Source organism: Kogia breviceps, chromosome 8, assembly GCF_026419965.1.
Source record: "Kogia breviceps isolate mKogBre1 chromosome 8, mKogBre1 haplotype 1, whole genome shotgun sequence".
NCBI lineage: Eukaryota > Metazoa > Chordata > Mammalia > Artiodactyla > Physeteridae > Kogia > Kogia breviceps.
In genome coordinates this window covers 54517594-54534292 of record NC_081317.1, presented here as the reverse complement: position 1 = coordinate 54534292, position 16699 = coordinate 54517594, and the positions used below count along the sequence as shown (strand labels likewise).

General features: G+C 35.5%; 1 protein-coding gene across 6 annotated transcripts in view; it reads left to right on the top strand.

The window, feature by feature from the left end:
- DENND4C (DENN domain containing 4C) overlaps positions 1 to 16699 on the top strand; it is a 144367-nt gene that overhangs the window by 43020 nt on the left and 84648 nt on the right. For all 6 annotated transcript variants that reach the window (XM_059072930.2, XM_067041432.1, XM_059072932.2 and 3 more), the window contains exons 2-4: positions 5389 to 5710; positions 15178 to 15430; positions 16364 to 16433. In XM_059072930.2, coding sequence (XP_058928913.1) covers positions 5406 to 5710; positions 15178 to 15430; positions 16364 to 16433 — 628 coding nt within the window. In that variant the 5' untranslated portion in view covers positions 5389 to 5405. The remainder of the gene's footprint in view (positions 1 to 5388; positions 5711 to 15177; positions 15431 to 16363; positions 16434 to 16699) is intronic.

Here is a 16699-nt window from a genome sequence, read left to right as displayed (position 1 = left end):
ACTTGTTTTTTCAATTTTGTAGCTCCATGATCCAGCCAGCATAACTGATGTTGATAATGCTTTCTAAACGGAATCACTAAGGAGCTATTTTAAATTGCTTTAATGTTGCAAATAACTTTGATAATACTCTAGTTTCTTTGTGGTTTAAACAGTGTTCATTTTTCATTCTGTATGGCTTGGAACACCAAGGAACACATAGTTTTGAACCTTTAAAAAACTCTTTTTGTTACAATGAGAGGAATTTTGTAAACTACATTTAGCTTTGTAAATTGAAGTTAATACTATTTTGTTGATATTAACAGTATTTAATTATTAAAATGTATGCCATTCTAAACAGTAAGGTGAAATGAAATTGATTCTGAAAGGTTATCTTGGTTATAGTTGGAAAATGAAGTCTAATGATATTTAACTATGTATCTAAGTTTTTTTTTTTTGTTTTTGTTTTTTTTATAAATTTATTTATTTTATTTATTTATTTTTGGCTGCGTTGGGTCTTCGTTGCTGTGCGTGGGCTTTCTCTAGTTGTGGCGAGCGGGGGCTACTCTTTGTTGCGGTGCGCGGGGCTTCTCATTGCGGTGGCTTCTCTTGTTGCGGAGCACGGGCTCTAGGCACGCAGGCTTCAGTAGTTGTGGCACATGGGCTCAGTAGTTGTGGCTCGCGGGCTCTAGAGCACAGGCTCAGTAGTTGTGGCGCACGGGCTCAGTTGCTCCGCGGCATGTGGGATCTTCCCAGACCAGGGCTCGAACCCGTGTCGCCTGCATTGGCAGGCGGATTCTTATCCACTGTGCCACCAGGGAAGCCCAAAGTTTTTAATAAATATTTTAATATTTTTTAAAAGGTTTTGTTAATACAGACTCATTTTTACCAGAGATAAAGAAGGTCGTTTCATAATGAAAAAAAGGTCAGTTCATCGAAAGGATGTAGTAATTCTAAATAGTTATGCCCTTAATAACAGAGCTTCAAAGTACTTGAAGCAAAAACTGATAGAACTGAAAAGAGACATCAACAGATCTATAATTATAGTCAGAACTATAGTTTCAATACCACTCTGTTAATAACTGATTGAACAAGTGGACAAACTCTGCAAGGATATATAGATTTGAACAACACTAATAACCTTGTTGACCTCTCTCCAACAACAAAACACACATTTTGCTAAAATGCACATTGTATAATTATCAGACTATATTCTTAGCCATAAAACTAATTTCAATAAACATAAAAGACTTCAAGTCATACGCAGTATATCCTCTGAGCACAGTGTAATTAAGTTAGAAGTCAGTAACTGAAAGATTCTTGGAAAATTTCCAAGTACAAAATTTGGAAACTGAAAACCATACTTTAAATAGCCCATTGGTCAAAGAAAATAAGAAAGAGAAATTTTAAAATATTTTGAACTGAATAAGAAGAAAACATACCTGAATCTGTGGGATGCCACTAAAACATTATTTGGGGGGGGTGCATTTTAGCTCTAAATACCTACATTAGGAAAGAAGATCTCAAATCAATGGCCTCCACTTCCACCGTAGGAAACTAGAAGAAGGGCAAATTAAAGTCTACATAGGTACTTCCCTGGTGGTCCAGTGTTTAAGACTCCGGGCTCCCAATGCAGGGGGCCTGGGTTGCATCCCAGGTCAGGGAATTAGATCCCGCATGCTGCAACTAAGAGCCTGCATGCTGCAATGAAGATCCCGCATGTGGCAACAAAGATCCCATGTGCACACAACTAAGACCCAGCACAGGCAAATAAATAAGTAAATATTAAAAAAAAAATAAAGTCTACATAAACAGAGGAAAGGAAGTAATAAAGTTCAAAGTAGAAATCAGTGAAATAGAAAAGTAATAGAAAAAAACGAGTGAAACTGAAAGCTGGTTCTTAGAGAAGATCAATAAAATTGACAGTTTTCTAGCCAGACTGATCAGGATAAAAAGAGAGAAGACACAGACTTACTGATATCAAGAATGAGATATGTAACATCACTACATAATCTACATATACTAAAAGGATAGTAAGGGAATATTATGAAGAATTTTATACAGTAAATTACACAACTTAGATGAAATGGACAAATTCCTTGCCATAGACTTAATGTGTATGCCCTCCCCCAATTCTTTTTTTTTTTTTTTTTTTTTTTTGCGGTATGCGGGCCTCTCACTGCTGTGGCCTCTCCCGTCGCGGAGCACAGGCTCCGGACGCGCAGGCTCAGCGGCCATGGCTCACGGGCCCAGCCGCTCCACGGCACGTGGGATCCTCCCAGACCAGGGCACGAACCCGTGTCCCCTGCATCGGCAGGCGGACTCCCAACCACTGCGCCACCAGGGAAGCCCTCCCCCAATTCTTATGTTAAAACGTTATCCCCAGTGTGATGGTATTTGGAGGTAGGTCTTTGGGAGGTGCTTTGGTCATGTGGATGAAACCCTCATGAATGGTATTAGTGTCTTTCTAAAAGAGACTCCAGGAAGACCCCTTGTTCCTTTCCACTGTGTGAAGTTACAGTGAAAAGACAGCCTTCTATGAACTAGGAAGCCAGCCATCACTAGACACTGAGTCTTCCAGTGCCTTGATCTTGGACTTCCCAGCCTCAAGAAATAAATTTTTTGTTGTTTATAAGCCACCCAACCTATGGTATAGCAGCCTGAATGGACTAAGACCTTCACAAACTATGAAAGTTTACTTAATAAGAAATACGTAATCTGAATTGCCCTTTGTGTTAAAGGAAATGAATTTATAGTTTAAAACGTACCCTCAAAGAAAACTCTAGACCCAGATAATTTCATAGGTGAATTCTATCAAACATTTAAGGAAGAAATAATAACAACAATTCTATACAAACTCTTCCTGAAAATTGAAAAGGGGGAAGTCTTCCCGTCTCATTCTGTGAGACATTCCTTGATGTGAAAAAGATAAAGACATTACAAGATAAAGATAAAGACATTACAAGAGAAAAAACAAAACAAAACTATAGACCAGTATCCCTCATTAACATATATGAAATTTCAAACAAAATTTTAGTGAACAGAATCCAAGAATGTATGAAAAGGATAACGTATGCATGGAAAATCAGCACATGAAAAGGTGGTCAACATTACTAGTTATTAGAAAGATACAAATTAAAACTATAGCTAAGTATCACTGTAGACATAGTAGAATCTAGTTTAAACTAAAACGACTGACCTTATAGAGTCTTGGAGAGGATGTGGGACAGCGGCACTCTCATATGCTGATGATAGGAATGTAAAACGGTATACTCACTCTAGAAAACTATTTGGCACTTTTTTAGAATTGTATATGCCTACCAGGTGATCTAGCCATTCCATCTTAGAATTTACCTAAGGTAAATGAAAGCATACGTGCACACGGCTTGTATGTGGGTATTCACGATAGCTTTATAATAGCCCCAAACTGAAAATAACCTATATGTTTATTAACATGGGCGAATGGATAAACATTTTGTAGTATATTCAACAGTGGAATATTACTCAGCAATAAAAACGAATGAACTTGATATAAACAGTAACATGGGTGAATCTCAGAATAATTAACAAATGAGTGAAAGGAGCCAGACAAAAAAGAATATACTGTATGATGTCATTTATATCAATTCTAGAAACTAATCTATAGTGACAGAAAGCAGGTCACTCCTTGCCTGGGGTGGGAAGGATGATGAAGGGGTACAAGAATATTTTGGATGTTGATGGATGTGTTCACTATCTTGATTGTGATATCGTTTCACAGGTGTATGCATTTGTGAAAACTTACCAAACTGTACACTTTAAAATATGTGCATTTTATTGTATGTAAATTATACCTCAGTAAAGTTTTTTAAAAAGCACATAAAATCCATAGAAATATTTAAAATTCCAGGGACTTCCCTGGTGGTCCAGTGGGTAAGACACTGTGTTCCCAGTGCAGGGGGCCCGGGTTTGATCTCTGGTCGGGGAACTAGATCCTGCGTGCATGCCTCAACTAAGCACCTGCATGCTGCAACTAAAGATCCCACATGCTGCAACTAAGACCTGGTGCAGCCTAAATGAATAAATAAATATTTAAAGAAAATAAAATTTCAAAAGCTTAATTTTATTTTTAGAGGTATTGAGTTTAAAGATAATAGAAATCTTAACTCAGTGTTCATATTCTCTAGGTTTCTACCATGTATTACCTAAGTCTCTTAATACGTATTTTGTATAACTTTGTCATCTTTGGTTATGGTTTTTTATGCTCTGTCTGGTATCTATGTATGAAATAGTTAATGACCCCTAAACTTACTTAGTTTACACAGTGTTTACATAAAGTTTTTTAATTATAGGAACAGACTCCTGATTGGATTAAGTGACTGGTTTAATTATGCTTATTACTAGTACCTTTATCTTTTCTGTTAGACTTTGAATAATTCATGATGAACTCATTTCATTTGTTTAAATGTGAAGTTTGCTCTAGGAATTCTGTAACTCAAAAGAGAATGACTTTTAAAAAATAGTATGAATTTTGTACATTATGTGAATTTTGCTGAAAGGAAAGCACTGTAGCCCACTTCTGATAGTTTGATTATCTTTTTTTTTTTTTTTTTTTTTTTTTTTTTTTTTTTTTTTTTTTTGTGGTACGCGGGCCTCTCACTGTTGTGGCCTCTCCCGTTGCGGAGCACAGGCTCCAGACGCGCAGGCTCAGCGGCCACGGCTCACGGGCCCAGCCGCTCCGCGGCACGTGGGATTTTCCTGGACCGGGGCACGAACCCGCATCCCCTGCATCGACAGGCGAACTCTCAACCACTGCGCCACCAGGGAAGCCCTGATTATCTTTAACAGGGCCTTAGGCACATAATAGGATCATAGTTGCATTACAAATGAATCGATGCCGTAAACTTGTACTTCATACGAGGTAAAAGCTGACAAGATGATATCAAAACAAGCTTCTTGGGTTTCCCTGGTGGCGCAGTGGTTAAGAATCCCCCTGCCAATTCAGGGGACACGGCTTCGAAAGATCCCATGTGCCGCAGAGCAACTAAGCCTGTGTGCCACAACTACTGAGCCTGAGCTGTAGAGCCTGTGAGCCACAAGTGCTGAGCCCACGTGCCACAAGTATTGAAGCCCACCTCAATGAGAAGCCTGCTCACTGCAACGAAGAATAGCCCCAGCTTGCCACAACTAGAGAGAGCCTGTGCACAGCAATGAAGACCCAAAGCAGCCAGAAATAAATAAATAAATAAATTTATTTATTTTTTTAAAAAAAGAAAATTAGTCTTCTTCTACAGCATAACAATTTGATTATAAATCTAACTGGGAAGTGTGCCTGTTAATCACTTGTTAACTCAGGAGTATTTTAATTTAGTGAGTCAGGATAAAGCATTTTATTTAATTGGTGTCTTTTTTTTTTTTCTTCCTCTCTTCTAGGATACATAGAAGCAGCCATGATAGAAGACAAAGGGCCAAGAGTGACTGACTACTTTGTTGTGGCAGGCCTCACTGATACATCTACTCTTTTGGATCAAGAAATAAATCGTTTAGATACTAAGTCTACTGGACCCAAAGCTCCAATTACAGACATTGCAGTTATTAACAAATCAGCTGGGGAAACAGTACCTGAGGGTTACACCTGTGTTGAAGCCACTCCGTCAGCTCTGCAGGCAAACTTGAACTATGGAAGTCTGAAAAGCCCAGAACTGTTCCTCTGTTATAAGAGAGGGAGAGATAAACCACCCCTTATTGACATTGGGTACGGTGACTTATTTTCTTTTGCTAGAGTGAAGAGAATAAAATTTATTTAAGGTTCATGGCAATAGAAATTCAAAATCCTTGATAGTTCTGTTATTGTTACTTCAAAATCAAGTATAGTAAGATACTATGTATCTCTGTCCGTCCTTACTGAATTTCTCTGTATAGGATTGAGTCATTAGATTATTTCCTTTCAAAAGTATATTGAAATGAAGGCGTTAGAGCCTGAAATGAGATTTCTTTTTGCACGTATCAGATAAGCTTATTAATTAAACATAAAAGAACAAAAAGCTATAATAAAAGACAGTATATTTTTAAGGAGCTAGTTGGGTTACGCAATGAGCTTTTGTGAAGCTCTGAACTCATTTAACAAAGGAACATTCCTGTTTTAAAAAATACAGTTGGGACTTCCCTGACAGTCCAGTGGTTAAGACTCCCTGCTTCCTCTGCAGGGGGCATGGGGGCATTGATCCCTGGTTGGGGAACTAAGATCCTGCATGCTGTGGGGCATGGCCACACACAAAAAAAAAGATGAAAAATACAATTGCACTGTGTGGTTTTTAATGCCAGGAGCAAAGCATTTACGGTTTAGAAGGAGTATAGTTATGAGGTATTTAGTGTCTTAGTCCACAGCCAATGAAGATAATTCTTCTTTGTAAAAGCTTTTTCTCCAAAAATGTCTATGTTGACTCTTCTTTAAATAAGATGTGCTTTTAGAATACCTATAATACTTTACCATATAGACACATCATGTATTAAGCTCTTCTGCTCATTATAAATACCATCAGTTAGTACAAACATATGTATTTGAGAGCATCTTGGGAAATATTCGGGATCAATTTGTTCATTTATGCAAAACACGCAGTTGGAATTTTGATGGGGATTACATTTAATCTGCATATCAATTTGGGGGAAGTATTGCCATCTTTACCATATTAAGTCTTCCAAACTATATGAGTTGTCTTTCCATTTTTTTCAGGTCTTATTTCTTTTAGCACTATTTTATGGTTTTTAGTGTACAAGTCTTTCACCTCCTTAATTAATTTTAAAAAATATTTATTTTATTTATTTGGTTGTGCTGGGTCTTACTTGCAGCAGGTGGCCTCTTTAGTTGTGGCTCTCAGGCTCCTTAGTTGCGGCTTGCCTGGCTCCTTAGTTGTGGCATGCCTACTCTTAGTTGCAGCATGCATGTGGAATCTAGTTCTCTGACCAGGGATTGAACCCAGGCCCCCTGCATTGGGAGCACAGAGTCTTAACCATGGCACCACTGGAGAAGTCCCTCCTTAATTAATTTTATTAAATATTTCATTCTTTTGGATTCTGTTATAAACGGGATTATTTTCTTAATTTCTTTTTCGGATTGTTCATTGCTGATGTGTGACAACACAGGTAGGTTTTATCAACTTCATGTGTTAATCTTATACCCTGAAATTTTGCTGAATTTGTTAGCTCTAATAGCTTTCTTGTGGATTTTGGGGGGATTTTTTTATTGTATAGGATCATGTCATTTGCAAATAGAGATAGTTTTATTCCTTCCTTTGCACTTTGCTTTATCCCTCCCACACGCACCCCCCTTGTCTTATTGCTCTGGCTAGAACTTAACAGTATGGTGTTGAATAGCAGTGGTGAAAGCAGGCATCCTTGTCTCATTCCTGATCATAGGTGGAAGGCTTTCATTTCAGTCTTTCACCATTGAGTATGATGTTAGCCATGGGTTTTTCATAAATGCTATTTATCATGTTAAGGAAGGTCCCTTCTGTTGCTGGTTTTATGAGGGCTTTTACCATAAAAATGTGTTGGGTTTTGTCAGTTGCCTCTTCTTTTTAAATTGATAACGATCATGTGGATTTTTCCTTCATTTTATTAATGTGATGTATTACATCAATTGTGTTTCTTAGGTTAAGTTCCTCTTTTAATGTAACCATAATACCATGCCTAAAAAATGATTAATTCTTGACTATCATCATATATCCAAACTACCCTGATTGTCCCACGAAATGTTTTTTTTTAAACAGTTGGTTGCTGGTGGTTCTGTTCATAGTTGTTCTGATATTAAGAACGGTAGTGAGCTGCTACATTTGACCACCACTTGTTTCGCTCATCATTTCCTTTACTGTTCCAACAGAGCTCTGGTGAAATTGTCCCAAGGTCCTCATTATGTCCAAATTGCCAAAGCCAAAGGATGTTTTGTCCTTATCTTACTTTACTTTAACTCCTTTAGTATAGTACATATCACCCTATTTAGCTTCTACAATTTTCCTTCAAGTCAGTACAGTTGCAGTGGGGGTCATACAACATTAGAAGATTAGTGGACAAAAGAGCCAGTTTAGAAAGGACGCAGCATGATTGGGAATTGGAGTTATAGAGGCTTCTTTTTGAAAGCGTGACTTAAGGGAAAGAGAAGATAGTTATGGGCCTTGCTATTTTGTCCATGGACCAGTATTGTCCATAGGGCCTGTGAGTGTGTTAGAGAGTCAGAATCTCAGGCACTGCCCTAGACCTACTGAATCTGTATTTTAATGAAATCCCCAGCAGCAATGGTTTAGGATACCTGGAAGGTGAGGGGATACAGAGTCCAGGGCTATTTTTTAACATTTCTCCCAGGAGGGAACCTTGAACATCTTTATATTGAAGGGAAGAAACCAATGGAGAAGGAAGGGTTGAAAATATAGGACTGAGAGGTTTTTACTCTCAGTTCTTTTATTTTCTCTATGGTTTTCTTAAGAAAATAGGTAGTATCCATAATAGGATGGGTATAGGATAAAAATTTGATAATATTCATATCAGTTGAAGGGAAACCAGCCCCAGGGACTTACCTGGTGTTCCAGCCCTCACTGTTCTCTCTGTTAGCCATCCTTTAAAGGTTATCTGTTCACATCCTCATCCCCAGACCTCCCACCATATAGTTGTAATTAAAAGGGTATGTCTCTGAAAGATTGTTGTTCCTTGTGATTCAGGGGCATAACTTAAAAATGATGACTTAGATAATTATACTTAGATGCTTTCAGGTTGCAAGCGGCTCTTTCATATATATATCTTGCAGTTCACTAAGGCTTCTAATTTCTGTTAACTGATCCAGGTTTGCTTGAGTGTGTGGTCGTCTTTTAGCTGATCATGGTGGTAAAGTTTCTCTCCAGATCAAATAATTGTTAATATCTGGTGATTTGGTCTTTTTTCTCCTCTTTCCCCTCAATTAAGCATACTAGTGAGGTTTGGAAAAACCTGTTAGCCAGTATAAAGACAGGTACCCATCTCATTCAACTAAATATGAAATAGAGTTGTCAAACTTTTGACCTTTTGGACTGTTTTATAAACAAGATGAGATATTTATAAAAATAACAGTTTTGGGGCTTCCCTGGTGGCGCAGTGGTTGAGAATCCGCCTGCCGATGCAGGGGACTCGGGTTTGTGCCCCGGTCTGGGAGGATCCCACATACCGCGGAGCGGCTGGGTCCGTGAGCCATGGCCACTGAGCCTGCGCGTCCGGAGCCTGTGCTCCGCAATGGGAGAGGCCACAACAGTGAGAGGCCCGCGTATCACACACACAAAAATAAATAAAAATAAAAATAACAGTTTTTTTTTCCTGGAAAAGATGTTAAGTTAAAATATGTAAAATCTGATATTCCTTTATCATTTCAAATACTTCATAAAGTGTAATTTAAACAGGTCACTGTATTATTGTATAAGTCAGATGTGTTTTTGAGATAAAGAATCACAGACTACTATACAAAGTTCTTATCTTCCTGCACTTATCAGATTGATTGACTTTCATATGAATTTTTTTTCCTGCACTTTTGGTTTTTGAAAATTTTCAAACATACAGAAAAGTTAACAGAATATTGTAATAACACCAGTATCCTTTTCTCCTAAATGGTAAACTGTAGTATAATGAACAATATGCTGTCCATGGAGATTCAGCAAATTAACATTTTCCAATATTTTTGTTAAACTATTTGAAACAAGTCTGAAGCTATCATAACAATTCTCCTATGAATACTTCACCATGCGTCCCTTAAGACATGTTCCTAATGACCATGGTATATAGAAAATTAATAATTCCATCATATTTTTCAGTATCCACTCCCGAGCCAAATATTTGCAGTCGTCTCAAGAATGTTTATAGCTTAAAAAAAATCCAGGATCCTGTCGTGGCTTACCTGTTGTATTTGGTTATTGTACCTCTTTAGTCTGTTTATCTAGGACATTCCCCAGCATTTTTCTGTGATATATAGACATTTTGAAGAGTCTGGGCCACTTGTTTTATAGAATGCCCTACGTTCTAGATTTATCTGATTGTTTCCTCATCAAGTCATTTAACTTGTTCCTTTATTGTCAGTATTTCTTGTAAACTGGATGTTAGGTTTAAAGTCTGGATTAAATGTACATTAAATATTTTTGGCAAGAGTACTTACAGGTAGTGCTAGCATCAGGAAAGCATGTAGTGACAGATTGTCCCATAATTAGTGATGCTAAGTTCAGTCACTTGGTTAAAATGGTTAATTGCTAGCTATCTATTGTAAAGGAATTTTTATTTTTTCTGTTACTTAAGTAATTTGTGGAGTTGTGGGCATTGTTTAAATATCTTGTCCCCTAACACCTTTTCACTTACTGTTTCCATTGATCATTGCCTGGATTAGATCTTGTATGGGGGGATGTAAAATGAGACTTTTCTAATAGTGTCATTTAAAAATACATTTTTAATTGGCATTTTATTATAATGAAGAGCTTTCCTATTCTCTTGGCCTCATTTTTTTAAAATGAGACAGATTTTTAAATTTGTTTTGAGTATAATTGAGGAACTGTGAATTTTAATTTATTCCGTTTGATAAAAATCAATTACAATCCTTATTCTTTTGCCCAAAGTGTCCCAAGTTTGGCCAGTGGGAGCCCTTTCCAGCTGACTGCTATGTCAATCAAAATTTGAAGCTATGTGTATTCATGTTTACTGACGTGTCTATTTTTTATATAAATAAATAGTTACATAAACCATGAGTTCATACTCATATTTCAACTTCAAATTTTAACATTAAAAACTTACTGAACTCACTTTGGGTTTTATCTTGTTTCTCTTATGCTGAAAATCTTGGTTTCTAAATCATAAATATGTTACTTATTACTTTATCTTATTTACATAAGGTAATCTCAAGTTATGGTATCAGTTTTACTACCAATAGTAATTCTGTTACTGAGTTCCTTGTCCCTAGAATAAAACCCATTAAGCATTTACAGAGTACTGTGTTAAAAAATTACATGAAATAGTTTTTCTATGTGGTTATATTACCAATTTGCTATGCAGTTAGGTTCATTTGTTCCTTTTTGTGTTTCATTTGTTTTAAAATTCTTTCTTTTAATATGGAAAATATTGTTGCGGTTCAAAACACATAAAAAGATATATTTAGAGAAGTATTGCTTCAGTTTCTGTTTCCTCTACTCCTTTCTCCATACTTTCTGCCCTCTCCTTCCCTGTTGTTTAGTTTCTGATTTATCCTTTCAACGTGTTTTTACAGAAATAAACAAACACATAAGTGTGTATAGTTTTATTTCTTCCTCTTAAACAAAATGCAGATACTGTGTACACTATTTTATACTCTGTTTTTTCACCTAACAACATCTTCTGGGAACCACTTCATTTCTGAAAGTGAAGATCTTTCTCACTCTTTTTTTTTTTTTTTTTTTTTTTTTTTATAGCTTTGAAGCACTTATTTGTGTGGATGTATCATCTTTATTCAGCCAGCCTCTATTGATGGACATTTGGGTTCTTTCCTATCTTGTGCTATTAAAGAATGCTTTGGTGAATAATGTTGTACATATGTTGTTACATATTTGTGGAGTTACATTTTCAGGTAGATCCTAGAAAGGAATTGCCGGGTTAAAAGATACATACATGCATAATTTTGTTAAATGTTACCAAATTTCCCTCCATTGTGATTGTGCCATTTTATACTACCATCATCACTGTATGTGAGTGCTTCTTTCCCCACAATGCCATCAACAAAGTATGTGATAAGATTTTTGAATTTTTGTCAGTCTTGCAGTAGAGAAATGGTATGTCAGAATAATTTTAATGAGGTTAAGTATTTCTTCAGTGTTTAAGGACCGTTTTTTCTTTTGTGAACTGTTAATGTCTTTTGGCATTAACTGTTAATGTCTTTTTAAAAACAGGTTTTTGATTAATTTATTCTTTTAAAATTCAAGATAGTGGTTTTCCTTAATGATATAGTGATTGGAAGGGAGAATAATGAGAACCATTGGTGATTGTTTTTTGGTCTGGAGCTGGTTATACAGGTTTGTACACTTTACGCCAATAAACTGAGCAATATGCTTAAGTAAAAAAATAAAATAAAATAAAAACAGGTTTTTGGTCTTTTTCTTGTTTTTTTAATGAGATTTTTATGTGTTAGGAAGATGAACTTTTTGTAAAACAAGTCTCACCAGATGTTTTCTCCAAGTTTATCAATTTGTCTTTTTTTAAAATTGAAGTATAGTTGACTTACACTGTTATGTTAATTTATAAGATATACAGTGTAGTGATTGAATATTTATAGATTATACTCCATATAAAGTTCTAAAATATTGATTATATTCCCTGTGCTGTACATTATAACCTTGTAAATTATTACAAGTAGTTTGTGTCTCTTAATCCCTTTTATCTATTTTGCCCCTTCTCCATTCCTCTCCCCTTATAATTTGTCTTTTGACTTGGTTTACAGCTTTTTTTGTCATGTAAAGTTTATTTTATGAAGTTTATTTTCTTACTCTTTTCTTTTATTGCCTCTAGATTTTGAGTCATAGTTACATTTTTCTTACTGCTAGGTTTTCTTTTAGTTTGCTTTCATTCTTTACATTTACATATGTGATCCACTGGGAGCCCTTTCTGTGTGTAGTGTGAACTACAGATAGAATTTTGTTTGTTTATTTTTCCCAAATGGCAATTTGCTTATTCAAGCACTGCTTATTAAATTAGAAAGTCCATCTTTCCCTCAGTGTATTGAGGTGTCACCTTTATCATATACTAGATTTCTGTTCATTGTTCTATTTACTCATTTGCCAATACTATTTTGATTTAAATATGGAGGCTTTATAGTGTTATATTTAGTTGGGCTTTAACAACTTCATTGAGCTATAATTCACATATCATACAATTCACCCATCTAAAGTGTACAATTAAATGGTCTTTAGTATATTCACAGAGTTGTATAGCTTCAATCTATTTTAGAATATTTTCATCACTCTAGAAAGAAACCTTATACCCTTAGCAGTCACTCTCCAATACTCTTTCCTATGCTCTAGTCCTAGGCAACTACTAAATTACCTTCTGTCTCTGTAGATATACCTGTTCTGGACATTTCATGTAAATGCAATCATACTATATATGGTCTTTTTTGTCTGGCTTTTTTCACTTAATATGTTTACAAGGTTCATCCATGTTGTACCATGTATCAGTACTTCTTCATTTTTATTGATCCATTATATTGTTACATGGCTATACTACAGTCTACATATCCATTCATTAGTTGATGGACATTTGATTGTTTCCACTTTTTGGCTGTTGTGGATAATGATGTTATAAGCATTTGTGTACCAGTGTTTGCATAGATGTATTTTCTTTTCTCTTGTGTATATACTGAGAAGAATCTCTGTTTATTTTTCCTCTTGGGTCATGTGGAAAATCTATGTTTAACCCACTGAGGAACTGTCAGACTGTTTTCCAGAGCTGTTGATTTCCACCAGCAATGTATGAGGATTCCAATTTTTCTGACACTTGTTATTATCTGTCTTTTTATTCTAGCCATTCCCATGAATGTGAAGTGGTATCTCATCATGGTTTGATTTTCAGTTCCCTAATGGCTAATAGTATGTTCAAGATCTTTTATGATGATACAATATCTTTTTTTTTTTTTTTGCGGTATGCGGGCCTCTCACTGTTGTGGTCTCTCCCGTTGTGGAGCACAGGCTCCGGACGCACAGGCTCAGCGGCCATGGCTCACGGGCTTAGTTGCTCCGCGGCATGTGGGATCTTCCCGGACCAGGGCACGAACCCGTGTCTCCTGCATCGGCAGGCGGATTCTCAACCACTGCGCCACCAGGGAAGCCCCAAGATCTTTTTATGTGCTTTTGGATATTTGTATATCCTCTTTGGACAAATGTCTATTTAGATTCTTTGCCCATTAAAAACAAAGAAGATGTTTTATTTTTAAATAATTTTACTTTTACAGAAGAATTGTAAAGATAGTACAGAGAATTCCTATATATCCTTTGCCAGTCCTGTGCCCATTTTTAAATGGTGTAATTTTTTTATATTGATTTGTAAGATATTTTTTTTTACATATTCTGGAGAGAATTTCCTAGTTAAATATATGATTTGCAAATATTTTATCACAATCTGGTTATCATTTCACTTTCTTGATGGTATCAGTTGTAGCACGGAAGTTATTAATTTTAATGAAGTCCAGTTTATCTGTTTTTCTTTTGGTGTCATATATAAAAAGGCTTAGTCTAACACAAGGCCACAAAGATTTATTCCTGTGTTTTTTCTAGGAATTTTATAGTTTTAACTCTTATATATAAGTGTTTGATCCATTTTTGGTTTTCTGATGTGTAGTGTAAGGAAGGGGTCCAACTTTGTTCTTTTGCATTTGGATATCCAGTTGTCCCAGCACCATTTGTTGAAAAGATTATTCTTCTCTCATTGATTTATCTTGCCACTCTTGTCAAAATCAATTGACTGTAAGTGTATGGGTTTAATTCCAGACTGTCCATGTTATTCCATTGGTCTGTATGTTTATCCTTATTCTAGTACTGCACTGTACTGATGACTAGATTGGTAGTAAGTTTTGAAATGGGGGAGTGTGAATCCTCCAAGTCTGTTTTTTTCCAGATTGCTTTGGCCTATACTGGGTCCCTTGCATTTCCATATGAACTTTAGGATTTTGTTGCCTATTTCTAAAAAAGCAGACAGCTAGGATTTAGATAGTAATTTGACATCTAACCAATATTAAGTCTTCTTATCTATGACCATGAGATGACTTTTTATTTATTAGCTCATCTCTAAGTTCTTTAAATGGTGTTTTATAGTTTCAGTCAGGGGATTTTTAAAGGTGAAATTTTGACAGGAATTATGAAGGTAAATTTTGTGAAAACATCTGAATACTAGATAAAACTTCTGAGAATTGACCTGAGGATGATTGTGGTATTGCCCCTTTTTTGTTTCATATGTTTCTTGTAATAAGCAATAAAAAAAATCAAATTGTTTGATCCTATTTACACTTCTAAAATCGTATTCTAGCTGTTGAAAAATAGTAGGAGATTTATAATTCCCAAAGTAATTATTTTAGTTTTGGTTTGCAGTTAAGATTTGGGAAACAACAGGGGAGACCAAAAAAAATTTATTTTGTTCTCAAGGAGAAAACTAGCATTAACCTGATATATGTTTACTTATCTATTTATTTCTTCCCTCCCTGCCATGCAGAGTTTTATATGATGGGAAAGAAAGACTAATTCCAGGATGTGAAGTGATCCAAGCCACACCCTATGGTCGCTGTGCCAATGTCAACAATAGTTCAACTACTTCACAAAGAATCTTTATCACTTATCGAAGGGCTCCTCTAATTCGACCCCAGAATTCGTTGGCTGTAACTGATATCTGTGTTATCGTAACCAGTAAGGGAGAAACCCCTCCTCATACCTTCTGCAAAGTGGACAAAAATTTAAATTGCGGAATGGTAAGAATAAAGTTTCATTTCCAAAATTTCATATGAAAATTTAAAAAAAAATTTGTACTTCTCTTTATTATTGGGCTTATTATTTACTCTCAGTTTATATTGTCATGATTTTTTTTTATTACTTTTAGCTCTCTAATTTTTATGGTTCATAATAACTTAAAAAAATCCTTAGCTACCTGATGTTTTAGAATAATTTCATCCAGAAGATAGATACTTAAAGTCAGGGATTTTTTTTTTTTTTTGATATGTGCTAACACATTACACTAATATACAGGTTTTGTTAGCTTTTGGGTTTTAGTGGTGTCTTCAAGGACAATTGCAGGGAGATTGGGCCAAGACACCCTTTATATTTATTTATTTATTTTAAATATTGTAGTTTTCATATTTATTTTAAAAGGGCTCTACTGAAGAAGAAAATGCAACATATACATTGGATTTATAGTTTTATGACACTAAAGTTTACTGTTGGGTTATGTTTATTTTGAAAAACAACTTAAAGCAAACTAATATTAGCTTAAATGAGGTATAGGCAGAGATGACCCATGCACCCAAGGCTATTAGTCAAGACAGGTTTGCCTCTGGAGATAATGACTTCTTAGCATCTAGTGACCCCGGTCTTCCCTAGTTTGGGCTCACCCACGTTTTGTGCTGTTTCTTTCAAATAGAGGCAGCCTCTGCATGATTACAGAATTGTAAAATTTTTGAAACAACCTTTGCATCAGTTTAATTTTTGTGGCAATGTTTTTCTATTCCTTTTCTTCTAGTGTTTTCAGTTTCATGTTTTGCTATATTGTATACTATATAGTCTGTTTGATAAACCTGTTTTAAATAGACTTCCCTGAGGAAATAATCAAAATCTTTAGAAGACATTCAACAAAATCAATTTATTATCACTCTTTTGTCTTTTTTTTAAACCTAATTTATATTTTACAGTGGGGTTCCAGTGTGTTTCTGTGTTATAAGAAGTCTGTGCCTGCTTCTAATGCAATAGCATATAAAGCTGGTAAGTAAATGAAAAAAAAAGGTCTCTGTATTGTTGCACACTGACATTTGGTTAGAAGAGACAGTGTATGCTCCCTTATACAGTTTGTGGAATTGATCTATTCATAAATTGAATTATCTGTAACTTTAGCATGTAAAGGCATAAGTTTTCCTAACTACATTACATACTACAAGATACATTAATATTACCCCCCACCAACAAAATATACTGTTAATTAAATGGAAAATTTTATTCCAAACAAGCATTTGTGGAATAAACATTCAATT